Below are 15,401 nucleotides of genomic sequence, written 5' to 3' on the forward strand. Positions count from 1 at the left end.
ACTCCCAACATGTAGAACAGACCCTCCTAAAACAGTCATGTATCTCAGTGTCTGTCGCGTGGCATTGTGTACCACGTACCGCTAGCAGCATTTAACCACATGCTGTTATGTGCAGGCTGTCTAGAACAGTGCTTCCCAACCGGGGATACCAGGACCCCTGGGGGTACTTGGCCTATCCACAGGGGGTACCTGAGAAGCCTGATGAGACCACAGGCCTGCTGGGAAAATGTACATGAGCGGTGGTCCGGGCAGAGCAACATTCAGTTGGTGGTACAGTAACCGTAAAAGGTTGGGAGCACTGGTCTAGTCTGTTTTATAAATGTGCAATGGGCATAAAAAACATTGTATAAGGATTTGGCAACTTGTTCTCATTCTGAGAAATAAGCATCTTCTTATCCAGGAAGCCACATCTCAACATCTTAACAAAATGAACAGGCTGTTGTTCCAACAGATGGAGACGGACAGGAGGGTGTATTCATAACAGCTCAACTGTTATACCTTGTTAGCAAGCAGTTTTTTTTATTTAACTAGGCAAGTCAGTTAAGAACAAATTCTTATTTACAATGACGGCCCACCCGACCACACCACACCCCAGCCAAACCCTAACACGGATGACGCCGGACCAATTGTGCGCTGCCCTATGGGACTCCCAATCATAGCCGGTTGTGATACAGCCTGGAATCGAACCAGGGTCTGTAGTGACACCTCTAGCACTGAGATGCAGTGCCTCAGACCGCTGCAACACTCGGGAGCTAAATCTAAATATTAGCTGGCTACTCACTAGCACCTTGGTTTCTGCTTGAGAGATTATTTCTGAGTTCCTTTTCTATACTGCCTGCTAGCAGATGTTGGCCATTATTCATGGGTGTGCATGGAGCTGGTTACATTTGGAACAAAAAGGGGATTGTTCATAGACAGACTTGAAAGCCAGTGATTATTGCAAAAAAAAGCAGGTTAAAGTATTTTGATAAGTAATGTAATGATTGGTGGGTCTTATGGTCGTGGAAGGCTTATATTTAACCTAGGAATCATTTTACAAGCCCTGAACTCATTACATTATTGATGACTGTTTGAAATGCAGTGTATTGACCTTTAATTGTGCAACCACTCTTATTTAGAGAAAACTTTTTAAAAAAATAGATATCGGCCATGAGTATATAAAAAAATGTAGGGTTTTTAGGCCATATCCCAACTCTGTGGAATGCCAATAACCCTATGATAATAGCTGCATCATCACAACAAAATTAATGGATACATTAATTAATGAATATTATTTCCATTACAAGCTAAGAGACTACAGTACAAACCCATTAGCTCTGATCCTTCACTTAGTGTGTGTGTGTGTGTGTGTGTGTGTGTGTGTGTGTGTGTGTGTGTATAAAGAACCATTAGCGCCGTTCCTTTACTTGGTGGTAAACGATGGGCCAGACCAAATCAAATCAGCTACAAACCACACTTCCTCTGCTGCAAATTACCCTCTCTACAACAAACACACACACACACACACACACACACACACACACACACACACACACACACACACACACACACACACACACACACACACACAAACAGGGGGGGAGAGAGAGACACACACTTCCTGTCTTTGAGATGTAATGGTGGTGGTAATGTGATTTCCCTGACCGTAAATCTGACCTGTCATCAGTCAGGGAGCAGTGTTCAGGAAGCCAAACACACAACATTCTCAGAGGAATTCCATTCGACAATTCACGATTAGAACTAAAGCCTAAACCTTCACGATTATATAATAAATAAATGCCATTCTAGATTCTAAAACCAGCATTTCACAAACTACAAAGACTCTAGCCTACTATGGCTACATTTGAAGTGAAGTGATAGCTGGAGTATTTCTAATTTGATAAGAAATGAAATAGCTAACGTTAGCTAGATTGTTTACAAGAAAGCGTGTACTACAATAGTAGTCAGCTACAAGTATAAGATCAGTAATGTTTGTCAACAAAGTGGCTAGCATCAGCTGTGGCTACATAAGAAGTTAGCTAGCTCCAAACTAACTGGCTAACTACAATGTTACATTTAGTTAGCATTACAAGCTACATCCGAACGCCGGGGGTTCACATATCGTTGCAAAATGCATCGATTGGGTAGCTGCATTTGATGATAAATTGACGCGACTGCAACAGTAGCTAACGGTGATAGGACATCTTCAATCAAAACAAAGCCATAGAAAATCGCTGACTACACACAACAGCGACGTAGCAGGCCCAACACATAGCTAACGCTCAACTAGCCGCCTCCGGTTACCATCTTTGGCAGATGGCTAGCTAACTTGCTAACCAGTTAACATTTAGAATTGTTATAGCAAAAATTTAAAAAAGACACACGCAAACTACAACCACGCACATACATTGCAGAAATGTCTATTTTCTTTTTTTATATATAAACTTTAGAAATGATTATAATAGAAATAGACGTTTGCGTTTGACCAGTGTAACCGTTTACCTGCAAGAGAAGTCCCAATCAAAGGATGTTGACAGAACTGGGATAGTAGCTACCGTGTAGCACGCTCCTTGCGTAAAACGCTACGGTGGCTGACTGGTTCGTCCTAACGTAGTACGTCCCACTTTTTTAGAATAAACCCCAAAATATTATAACGGGAATACTGGACCAGAAAATACGGACAATGAGAAATAGGTTATTTTATCCCTCATGAGGCCTTGTCGGTGGACACAAGCCTGCAGTCGAGTTTACGTACAGACCCAGATAAGTCCTTTGTTCGTGGGCAAACATGAACAATAGCTCTTGGCCCTCCCTCCCTCCTTCTCTCTCTCTCCAGCGCTCACTCCTCTCCTCCAGTCAGTCACCCGCTCTCTCTCTATCCTTAGAATGAAAGATCCGGTAGAACGAGAGAACACCGTCCGCCACCTACTTACTCTCGTACCCTATCCAGTCTCCCTTCCCCCTCTGTCCCTCTGCAACACGGCGCATAGGTTGTTGGCTAAGCATTTTTTCTGTACCATCGCTGAGCTCTCTCTATCGCCATAACTGACATGTATGGAAATTGACCTAATCCTCAAAGAGAAAACCGTCTGCGACAGAACCGAACAGAGACGTGTGTTAGGATAATTATGGTCGAACAATAATGGAATAGTGCGATGATGGGCGAAATTAGATTTGTTGTCGTGAAATTAAAGGCAAAGCCATCATCGTCACTAGGTGTCATCGCCTAGTTTAAATATTGGTCTTGAATTCATTGACACTGTCTACTCTAGATCAACCGTTTTTTTGGGGGGGGGGAGGCTAAACAGATCGGAAAATCAAATTGACTGTGCCAATTGAACAGGAGATCATACTACACACGTCTGGGGAGTTTAATGACTCCCAACAAATAATGCTTTTATAAATGACATCTTGAAACACTAACAAATAGTGTTCAATATAAACTTTTCTGAGAGATATAGGCAAATAATGTATACACATGTGTAGGCTATGTGATAAACTCATACATAGGCCTATTAATGTTATTGCCCAATGGATTTACGCACAGAATAATACAAAATATTTACGCACAGAATAATACAAAATGCTCTGAGACCATGTTCTATTGCCCAATGGATTTACGTACAGAATAGTACAAAATGCTCTGAGACCATGTTCTATTGCCCATATGAAACCTTTTCCATAAAGAACAAATCATACTAAATCCTAAAAGGTTTACAGCTTAACTTGTAGGTGTGAAAAGCTTTAAAACATTGCTGTGTGTGTCTACTTACAGCAATATAGTATACACATGCACATTCACACACAGCTTCTGCTTGCCACCTCAACAGTTAACTAAAAGCAGACACACACATACACACACACACAATAACACACACATACACACACACACACACACAAATGCACACAATAACACACACACACACACACACACACAGCTTTTGCTTGCCACCTCAACAGTGGCTTGCCACCTCTAAAATCAGACACACATACACACACACACAAATGCACACAAACACACACACAATAACACACACACACGCAGAGATTTTGCTGGCCGCCTCAACAGTCAACTAAAATCAGACAAACATACACACACACACACACAAATGCACACAAACACAATAACACACACACACACAGATTTTGCTGGCCGCCTCAACAGTCAACAAAAAACACTAAGCTGAAAGGAGAAGCAGTAGAACACTTAATCCTCCTAAATCATTGCACATTTTAATCATATATGGAGAAGAGAGGGAGAGAAAGAGGGAAGGAGAGGGAGAGAGGGGGAGAGAGAGGAAGGAGAGGGAGAGAAAGAGGGAAGGAGAGGGAGAGAGGGGGAGAGAGAGGAAGGAGAGGGAGAGAAAGAGGGAAGGAGAGGGAGAGAGGGGGAGAGAGAGGAAAGGGAGAGAGAGAGATGGAGAGAAAGAGGGAAGGAGAGGGAGAGAGGGGGAGAGAGAGGAAAGGGAGAGAGAAAGAGAGATCCGCATGTGTCCATACTGGTGGGGTTAAACATAACAAGAGTCAATACCATGTCCGTGGGTTGTTGAGAGAGTGTGTGTGTGTGTGTGTGTGTGTGTGTGTGTGTGTGTGTGTGTGTGTGTGTGTGTGTGTGTGTGTGTGTGTGTGTGTGTGTGTGTGTGTGTGTGTGTGTGTGTGTGTGTGTGAGTAACACAGAACATACAGAGGGTGTTAGGGTGATACAGACGTAGAATTCCAAGATGTTATTTTCCTCAAAATGTAAGTGGGGAGGCAAAATAGGAAATAGGTCAGCACTGAGTGTTTGACATGTTGGGGGGGTCTAGCTCTCCTCTACTCAAGATGATAGAAGGAGTGGGGAGAAAGGGGGGGGGGGCAGAGAGAGACAGACAGACAGAGAGCGAGATAGAAAGACAGGGAGAGAGAGAAAGAGAGAGACAGAAGGAGAGAGAGCGAGAAAAAGAGAGAGAGAGAGAGAAGCCCCCCCAAGCCTGAGCCTGGCGACCTCCACACACAGGGATTAACCCTCGCCATGTACCATTTCAATAGGAGAGCCTTGCACACACACGCTTTCTCTCTCTCTCACACACACACACACACACACACACACACACACACACACACACACACACACACACACACACACACGAGGATTAACTCCTCTGTGTCTATCTGAATGGCTGACTCTTAGCTCCTCTCCAGTTGTGACACCATTGACTGGGGTGTGTTACCATGGTTACAAAGGCCAGTGAATATAATAAAGGCAAATCCACATCACTATGTCATAGTGCCTCTGACAGACTACTTCCCATCCCCCAAACACAGCACGCACAAGCACGTATACACATACATGTGTAGTAGAGTGATGTTGTTCCCCTAGATTATGCACCAAGTTGCACGCAAGGACAGTTCAAGTAGGCCAGGGCAAGAGGGGATGTTAATAAGTTAATAACAATAATAATAATTCAATGTGTTTTCTTTATTTAATTACAGCAGCATAGTTAATGTTATTTTTCAGTGTACAAACATTTTTTGATATCTATATTGTAAATACACCTAATTGTAAAAGTTTGTATATTTTGGTTTGGTCCATCGCGGGTTATCCGTACTTGCGGACCCTGTTATCGTTCTCTTTTGCCGGACCTTCAGCTAGCAAGGTATGTTGTCCTTGGCGCCGTAATTTGGCAATATAAAACTGTGGTAAAGTTACATAAAGTGCTGTTACGCAATTATAGGGTTTGTTACAATGTGAACAATTATAACGATTTATGTTAACTTTCACCAAGCTCGCTAATTAGGGTACCTATTGTAACTCGGGAGTATTTGGGACCGTGTTTGAGTGAGTTGCTATGTGGTCACGCAGGTGCCCGAGAGCTGTGACTGCACCGAGGGCTAACCTATTGTGTGTTGTCTCTTCGTGTGCAGGTATGTCTTTTATTTTGTTCCGAATATGTTGTATATAATTTTAACTGTATTGTATAGTGTGCTGATGGGCACTGAATGTATGTATGCAGTTCCCGCTCTTTTGCCGGACCTTCAGCTAGCAAGGTGCCCGAGAGCTGTGACTGCACCGAGGGCTAACCTATTGTGTGTTGTCTCTTCGTGTGCAGGACCAATAAACATGATTCAACCATCATAATTCCAGTTGTGGCAGTGTCCTGATTAAAAGTACACAACGCAGAATGAACCACGCTACAAACTGGTGCCGTGACCTGCCAACTGGTCAGCTCGAGCCGACCCCCGGGAGCTGTGCATGTGGCTGAGGCGCACGACCTGCGCATGCGCATTTGTTGATGGTTTGCTGTGAGCTAATATATACTGTAAACAGTGAATGTGAGTGTAGCATATTCATTAGATACAGGTATTCGTGATTATTTGTATGTTTTTGATGAATTTGTTTATTGCAATTTTTTTTTGGTATTTGAATGTAGTAAATTACCTTGTATTTTAGTGCCCTGTTGAGCCATGGTAGATTCTCAAGTCCATAGATTGAGTTATGCTGGGGATTTTAGTGTGGGTAGAGGGAGGGGTGTCCTTGCATTTACACCAAGTGTACAGTCAGCTCCTGGGAGTAGAGCGTTTGCTAGTCCTGACTTTGCAAGCGCTGGGAGGGGTAGGCTGTTTGTTCCACCTGACCAGGGTATCCCACCTCTGTCTTTTGATGTACCATCATCCACAGTCCTCAGTGATAATGGGACGCCTCCGAGTCAGCTTAGTGACATTATTAAGCAGATTGGTTCAGAGATAGGTGAATCCATCAGAGCGAGTTTACTGCAGTCTGGGGTTTCAAGTCTTTCTCCTGCCTGTCCCCCTCACCAACCCCAGCAGGTTCCCCTGCCTGAGCAGTGTGGGTCAACCTTTATTGATGCGTCCAAGCTGAATCTGGTGGTGAAGTCCGATGTTAGTCCTCCACCTTTCTTTAGGGGTGATGGCTCAGATAAGTACTCTGTCCTGGAGTGGGAGGAGTTAATGGGAGTCTACTTAGAGAAGAGGGGTTACACTGGGTCTGAGAATGTTGGGGAGGTGATGTCTAGGCTCATGGGGAGGGCACGGGATGTGACCAAAGTCTGGATGCGTAACAACCCTGTTGTCACAGATGTTAAGGCGGTGTTCAGTGTTCTCAAGCAACACTTTGGGGATACTGTCTGCTCAGGTATGCCATTAGCTGATTTCTATTCAATCAAACCATATGCTAATGAGGGTCCAATAGATTTCTGGATTAGGCTTAACAAAGCTGCAGAGGCAGCCAAACAGTACCTTGTGAGTGAGGGCAGGACCTTACCCAATGAGTGCTCAGAGTTGGCAGTCATGTTTGTACGCAACTGTCCTGATAGAGAGTTGGCCCAAGTGTTCAAGAGCAAACCCATTCGTGACTGGACAGCCAGTGAGGTACAGGATCAGTTGGATGAACTGTTAAGGGAACGTAAAGCATGTAGAACACAACTTTCACAGCAGGTGGCTGCCGTCTTTGACTCCCCACAGGAGGGAGTGGGTCCTGTGAACAGACCTAAGGTGTCATCCTTTTCTCAATGTGGCCGTAAACCAGACCAGGCACCATCTATATCTGAGGGTGAGACATTAGAGAAGGTTTTGACTTTGTTAGAGAAGGCTCTGGTCAGCAATACTCAGTCTGTGAACAGAGGGCCCCGTAAACAGTTCCACAAACGTCAGCGTGAGTGCGCCGTCTGTGGAAGCACTAATCACTGGACCAAAGCTCACTGTCAGATGCACCAGCTGTGCTTCAAGTGCTTCTCTCCGGGCCACATGAGCTTTGACTGTAGTGAGGCTGGGCAGCGACAGAGCCCTGGATGTGGACAGACTGGCAGGTCTCAGGAAAACTAGAATGCCTCCATTCTGAGGAGGGCAATGTGGGGCAGTCTTATTTTTCCTCCACTGATGATGATATCCAATCTGTTTATTCTTACTTTTGTGAGTCAGTACCCAAGAACAACACAGTCATTTTTCAGAACACAATGAGAATTACGCAGAATGACAGTTTGTTTTACACCTCCGTGCTAGTACAGGATAACGTTGAGCTGAAGGGGATGTTAGATAGTGGGTCCATGGCTACTACTCTGCGCGCAGATATTGTACCTCGGTTGAGGGAGGCAGGAGTGGTAGAGGGGAACTTTCTAGCTCCTTCAGATATTATCCTGGTGGGTTGTGGTGGGAAGCAAACTAGCCCAGTGGGCATGTGTGATTTAAAAATTCAGCTTTATGGTTTCAGCTATGTAGTCCCAGTGCTTATTGTAGATGGGCAGGTTGATGAACTCATTGTGGGCACTAATGTGTTGAAGTCTTTGATTAGACAGTTCAAATCAAATGACAACTACTGGCGGGTGGTGGGTACACCAGGTTCCTCTAGCCAGTGCGATGACAGCCACTTCCTGCGTCTCCTGTCAAATCTGGAGAGATGGAGAGGAGACTCTATCCCAGATAAAGTAGGCACCATTAAGTTGAAGAGAGCAGTAACACTCCAACCCATGAGTGAGCATCTGGTGTGGGGCCGCCTACCCCCAAAGACAAAACTCTCTGTGGGCAGTACTGTTGTTGTCGAGCCCAGCACGTCTCGTTGTGTGAATCGACACATACTAGTGGGGAGAGTAGTTACGCCTCTGTGGGGGGATGGATGGCTACCTGTGAAGATAGTGAATCCAACAACATCACCAGTTACCCTGAGACGAAATGCTAAAGTGGCGGATGTGTATCCTTGCATTGCATTAGAGGATTTTGATGATGTCAAGCAGCAAGCAGCTTACCAGAACGTGGCTAAAGTTCAATGTGACAGCTCACACGGCAGTCTGACAGCTAAGAGTTCAGTTGGTGGCAGTGTAGTTCATGGCAACAGTACACTGAGCAATCTTGGACTTCAAGGCCTGTCTGTTGAGGAGTGTCCAGTTTCACAGTTCTGGAAGGATAAACTTGTCAATTTAATTGGGAAGTATGACACAGTGTTCTCTAGACATAGCCTAGATTGTGGTGAGGCAAAGGGGTTCTGCCATCGCATACGGCTGACTGATGACCGCCCATTTCGATTACCTTATCGTAGGCTTTCTCCAGCTCATTACCAAAAACTCAGGGAAACACTGGATGATATGGAGGAAAAGGAAATCGTCAGAAAATCAAGCAGTGAGTATGCCTCACCATTGGTGCTGGTATGGAAAAAGAATGGGGACTTGCGCCTATGTACTGACTTTAGGTGGTTAAATGCCCGCACTGTAAAGGACGCTCATCCCCTGCCTCATCAGGCTGATGTACTGGCCGCGCTGGGAGGTAATGCCTTCTTCAGCACAATGGACTTGACGTCAGGGTATTATAACGTGCCACTGCATGAAGAGGACAGGAAATACACGGCCTTTTCCTCTCCTTTAGGCCTGCACGAGTACAATCGGTTGCCTCAGGGCCTCTGCAACAGCCCGGCTACATTTATGAGAATGATGCTGACCATTTTTGGTGACCAAAACTTTCTAAGTCTCCTTTGTTATTTGGATGATCTGATGGTTTTTGCTAAGACTGAGGAAGAGAGTCTGCAGAGACTTGAGATGGTTTTTCAGCGGTTGCAGGAGCACAATCTTAAACTGTCTCCGTCTAAGTGCAAGTTTTTGAGGAGGTCTGTTAAGTTTTTGGGTCACATCATTTCTCAGGAGGGTGTAGCCACTGACCCTGCTAAAGTTCAAACTATTTTGAACGTGACTGAGAGCGAGATGATGGAAGCTGATGGTGTCACTCCGTCTCCTAGCAAAATCCGTTCTTTTCTTGGTATGGTAGTATACTATCAGCACTACATTGAGAATTGTTCCATGGTTGCTAGGCCATTGTTTCAGCTAACTACAGGTCAGAAGAAGCCTAGGAGAGGCAAGGGTGGGAGGAGGCCTGGTCCCTCTCGCAGGCTCACTGCTGCAGACTGGACTGCCGAATGCCAACTCGCTTTTGAAGCTTTGAAATCAGCACTAGTTGACCAGGCACTGCTGGCTCATCCAGATTTTTCTCAGCCATTTTTACTTTCTGTGGATGCATCTACTAGTGGTTTGGGAGCTGTACTATCCCAAGTGCAAGATGGAACGGCAATAGCCAGGCCAATAGCTTTTGCTAGTAAATCTCTTAATCATGCACAATCCAAGTATCCTGCTCACCGGCTGGAATTTCTAGCCATGAAATGGGCCATTCATGATAAATTCAGCCATTGGCTGCGAGGGCATAAGTTTACTGTGTGGACCGACAACAATCCACTCAAATATATTCTTACAAAGCCGAGACTTGATGCATGCGAGCAGAGATGGGTTGCAAAGCTGGCACCCTTTGACTTTGATATCCAGTACATACCAGGTCCCAAGAATGTCGTTGCTGATGCTTTGAGCAGAGAGCCATTTGTCCGCTCCACAGTTCTGCACCGACTGACAAGAATTCCATATGATGTCCTGCTGGAGGAAGCCAGAGGTCTTCGAGTGGATGATGTTCAAGACATGTTCCGCCTCTCCTGTGAACAGCCCGAGGCTGGCTGTGGAAAGTCTATGGCTCCTGGGAGTGAGTTAAGTAGAGCTGGAGACGATGTCAGTGGGTTGGTTTCCTGTGAAGAGGTGTCTGCTGTCCTCCATGCTCACCGCCGATGGGATGATGGTGCCACGGTGAGGGCCATTTCACATGCGCAGCACCTTGAGAATTTGATGTCCATGGGTCAGAGCCCTTTACCTGTCTTTACACACAAGGAGCTGTATGATAACCAGTCACTGGATCCTGTCATCAGCAGAGTCATGTTCTTTGTAGATAGAGGCCGGCGCCCATCTAGGAGAGAGCGAGTCCTTGAAGCTAATGAAACAGTTTATACTCTACGACAGTGGGGAAAACTCACCACGCGGTTAGGGATTCTGTATCGTGTCTCAAAACACCCAGTGAGTAAGAAGAAAATATTCCAGTATGTTGTACCTGTGTCTTTGAGGGGCCTTGTGTTGAAGGGAGTTCATGATGATGCTGGTCATCAGGGTCAGCAGCGCACATTGTGGCTTACGAGACAGCGGTTTTACTGGAACTCTATGGAAAAGGATGTCAAGGAATACGTGGCCCACTGTAAGAGATGCGTGTTGAGTAAAGCACCTGAGCCTGAAGCAAGAGCTCCACTTGTCTCCATTGTGACAACGGCACCTTTGGAACTTGTGTGTATTGATTTCTGGACTGCAGAAGATTCAAACAACAAGTCTATTGATGTGTTAGTAGTGACTGATCACTTTACTAAGCTGGCATGTGCGTATCCGTGTCCAAACCAGTCTGCTAAGACTGTGGCTCGTGTTCTCTGGAATAATTTCTTCTGCGTTTATGGGTTCGCTGATTGTATCCATTCTGACAGGGGTGCTAACTTTGAAAGTTCACTTATTGCAGAATTACTTCAGTTATCTGGTGTTGGAAAGTCCCACACCACACCTTATCATCCCATGGGGAACGGTCAAGCAGAACGGCTAAATCGCACGCTGGGTGGGATGATTAGAGCTCTGCCAGCTAGGTCCAAGGCTAAATGGCCTCAGATGTTGAACACATTGACATTCTCCTATAACTGCACTGTTCACGAGACTACTGGGTTTCCACCCTTCTTCTTGATGTTTGGACGCACCCCTAGGTTGCCAGTAGATGTTATGTTTGAAAGTGTGCTGTTGGATGGGGACACGGTCGATGTGGATAAGTATGTCCAGTCTTTGGGTGAGGATCTGAGAGAAGCCATGACATTGGCTCAGCAGCATGCAAGTAAGCAACAAAAGAGACAAGCCGAGGTCTACAACAGACGGTCGAAGGGTCATTCGGTAGAGAAGGGAGACAGAGTTCTACTTGCTAACAAGGGAGAGAGGGGCAAGAAGAAACTGGCTGATCGCTGGGACAGTGCGGTGTACATAGTTGTTGCGAAGAACAGCTCACTGAACACATATCGTATACAGCATCCTACCACTGGGCGCATCAAGACGGTGCATAGGAACCTGATTATGCCAGTCAACTTTCTGCCTTTGCCTTCATGGGAGGAACCTGAGAGTCACGGATATCTATCGAGTGGTGACGTGTTCTCTGAAATGTCTGCAGCGTCCAGCAAAATGGATGGGAGTGACGCAAGGACTGTCCACTGGGTAGCAAGCCTTCCTGAGTCTTCTGGGAGGATATTCCAGGAAGATGGTGTAGTCCCAGTTAATGGAAGTGAAGTGGAACGGCCATATGACGTCCCCTTGAGTGAGGTGTGCTCAGTAGAAGTGGACCAGAGAGAGATTCCCAAAGCCTACAAGAGTTCTGATGGCGAAACTCCATTCAGTGGGGATGGTGCTGTGACAGATGTTAACTTGGTTGAAGATGCTTTGTCAGTGTGGTCTGTGGCAATCTACCAGGATTCTGATCAGTCGTCTGACACTACTAGTGTTGAGTCTGTAACTGAAAGTGTGCTGGCTCCGGATAGGCCGAGTTGTAGTATTCCCCAACCTGAGGTTAGACCTCTGAGCACGGTTAGTGCTGTCCGTGACATTCCTGCTAGGTTTTTGGGTGAGGGTGTTCGGACTAGACTAGGTAGATTTATTAAGCCAGTGAATAGGTTAATCCAAACTATGTTTACACAGGAAATGAAACCGTTCTTGGTTTCTCAGTGACGGTAGGATATTGTCTACCTTTTCATTTTTTTGTGTGTATATGGTAACCTAACTGGGTCTTAGAGTGATTGGTGGGTTGGTCTAATATTTTTGACAATTCATGTAACTTTGTGTGTAGTTCATCAGCATAAAATGTATTTGGCATTTTTTTGTATACGGTTGAATAAGGGATTAGCTACCTCTTATTTTTCCTAATCCTTCGCGGGATAGCTTTCCAGCTGATCGACCATTTGTGGGTCTAGACTTAAGGGACTACACTGGGTTACTCCGTCGCTCTGTGGGTGTGAATTTAAAAAAAAAAAAATTTCTTTCTTTGCTTTGTTACCTTCGAGGTAATGTGTTTTGTGCCTATAATCTAGTGTAAAACAGTGGGGGTGAATGTAGTAGAGTGATGTTGTTCCCCTAGATTATGCACCAAGTTGCACGCAAGGACAGTTCAAGTAGGCCAGGGCAAGAGGGGATGTTAATAAGTTAATAACAATAATAATAATTCAATGTGTTTTCTTTATTTAATTACAGCAGCATAGTTAATGTTATTTTTCAGTGTACAAACATTTTTTGATATCTATATTGTAAATACACCTAATTGTAAAAGTTTGTATATTTTGGTTTGGTCCATCGCGGGTTATCCGTACTTGCGGACCCTGTTATCGTTCTCTTTTACCGGACCTTCAGCTAGCAAGGTATGTTGTCCTTGGCGCCGTAATTTGGCAATATAAAACTGTGGTAAAGTTACATAAAGTGCTGTTACGCAATTATAGGGTTTGTTACAATGTGAACAATTATAACGATTTATGTTAACTTTCACCAAGCTCGCTAATTAGGGTACCTATTGTAACTCGGGAGTATTTGGGACCGTGTTTGAGTGAGTTGCTATGTGGTCACACAGGTGCCCGAGAGCTGTGACTGCACCGAGGGCTAACCTATTGTGTGTTGTCTCTTCGTGTGCAGGTATGTCTTTTATTTTGTTCCGAATATGTTGTATATAATTTTAACTGTATTGTATAGTGTGCTGATGGGCACTGAATGTATGTATGCAGTTCCCGCTCTTTTGCCGGACCTTCAGCTAGCAAGGTGCCCGAGAGCTGTGACTGCACCGAGGGCTAACCTATTGTGTGTTGTCTCTTCGTGTGCAGGACCAATAAACATGATTCAACCATCATAATTCCAGTTGTGGCAGTGTCCTGATTAAAAGTACACAACGCAGAATGAACCACGCTACACATGCACACACGTGCGGGCACACAAGCGCACACACAACTAAAGCACCCAGACCGCTCCCTACTCACTTCCCCCTAACATGTGAGCTACTACACACACACACACACACACACACACACACACACACACACACACACACACACACACACACACACACACACACACACACACACACGTTCAGTCTCACGCCTAAAGCTGTGTGTAGCTGTTATTATACATAGTAATCATGGATTAAGAAATACAATGACTCAAAAAGTCCGTCCACTTACACATCAAAGATGAAATACCACTGTACATCCTGAGATTACATAGTTTAGACCTGTCAATACTGGGATTACATCCAAATGTACGGTTTGGTATCACTTTACTTGACCCCTTTGTCATAATGCTACATATTAGTGTCATAATGCTACATCATAGTGTCACAATGCTACATATCAGTGTCATAAAGCTACATAACACTGTCATAATACTAAATACCACTGTCAGAATGCTACATAACAGTGTCATAATGCTACATAACACTGTCATAATACTACATAGCACTGTCAGAATGATACATAACAGTGTCAAAATGCTGCATAACAGTGTCATGATGCTACATAGCACTGTCATAATACTACTTACAGTACATAACAGGGAGGGAGAGAGACTCACCTGCTCCAGTCTCTAATTGCTCAGTCATTGCCATTGTGTTACCTCACAGTCCTACACTACCATGACTAACTGACAATACTGGACTACTTCTCTCTCTCCCTCCCTCCCTCCCTCCCTCCCTCCCTCCCTCCCTCCCTCCCTCCCTCCCTCCCTCTGTATGATATCTCCTATCCCCAGACTGGCGCAGCTGAGGGGCATGTGTGTGTGTATTACTCCTCCACTCCCCTGTCAACAGGAAGCTAAACGACACACACGTCTGTCAACGTTCTGATAACAACCGTCTCACTCTCCCTGCCCACCCCCGGAGTAGCACCAACTCTGCCCTAGAAACTGATCTAATGTCAGTTTTATATTACTCATCAAACGGTTAAAGTTTGGATTATGGGAGAAAGAACTGATCCTGGAACTGTGTCTAAGGGTGAGTGTAGATCATTGGCCAATCCCTGCCCTAGTTTATTTAAGGTCAGTTTTATATTCTCTGTAAATTGGTTACGGTTAAGCTCGGAGGAGAGGAAGCTGATCCTAGATCTGTGCCTATAATGACCACCCAGAGGCCCACCACTGTTTAGGGGTGTTAGACCTATATTCTTTCAGTAATATACAAAAATAGAGCTACATTCATCTAAAGTTGAAGTCTGAAGTTTACATACACTTAGGTTAGAGTCATTAAAACTTGTTTTTCAACCACTCCACAAATTTCTTGTTAACAAACTATAGTTTTGGCAAGTCGGTAAGGACATCTACTTTGTGCATGACACAAGTCATTTTTCCAACCACTGTTTACAGTCAGATTATTTCACTTATAATTCACTGTATCACAATTCCAGTGGGTCAGAAGTTTACATACACTAAGTTAACTGTGCCTTTAAACAGCTTGGAACATTCCAGAAAATAATGTCATGGCTTTAGAAGCTTCTGATAGGCTAATTGACATAATTTGAGTCAATAGGTGTA

General features: G+C 44.8%; 1 protein-coding gene across 2 annotated transcripts in view; it reads right to left on the reverse strand.

Annotated features, from left to right (window-relative positions):
* Nucleotides 1-14,528, reverse strand: part of LOC115147536 (LIM domain-binding protein 1) — a 39,512-nt gene extending 24,984 nt beyond the window's left edge. Inside the window, exon 1 of one of the 2 annotated variants that reach the window (XM_029689768.1) lies at nucleotides 14,448-14,528. In XM_029689768.1, the coding sequence (XP_029545628.1) occupies nucleotides 14,448-14,481 (34 nt within the window). In that variant the 5' untranslated portion in view covers nucleotides 14,482-14,528. Of the gene's footprint in view, nucleotides 1-2,481; nucleotides 2,771-14,447 lie in introns of those variants that run through there. The other variant, XM_029689769.1, reaches the window with a different exon arrangement.
* Nucleotides 14,529-15,401: the final 873 nt, after the last annotated feature.

The sequence above is a fragment of the Salmo trutta genome, chromosome 14 (assembly GCF_901001165.1).
Source record: "Salmo trutta chromosome 14, fSalTru1.1, whole genome shotgun sequence".
Taxonomy (NCBI): Eukaryota; Metazoa; Chordata; class Actinopteri; order Salmoniformes; family Salmonidae; genus Salmo; species Salmo trutta.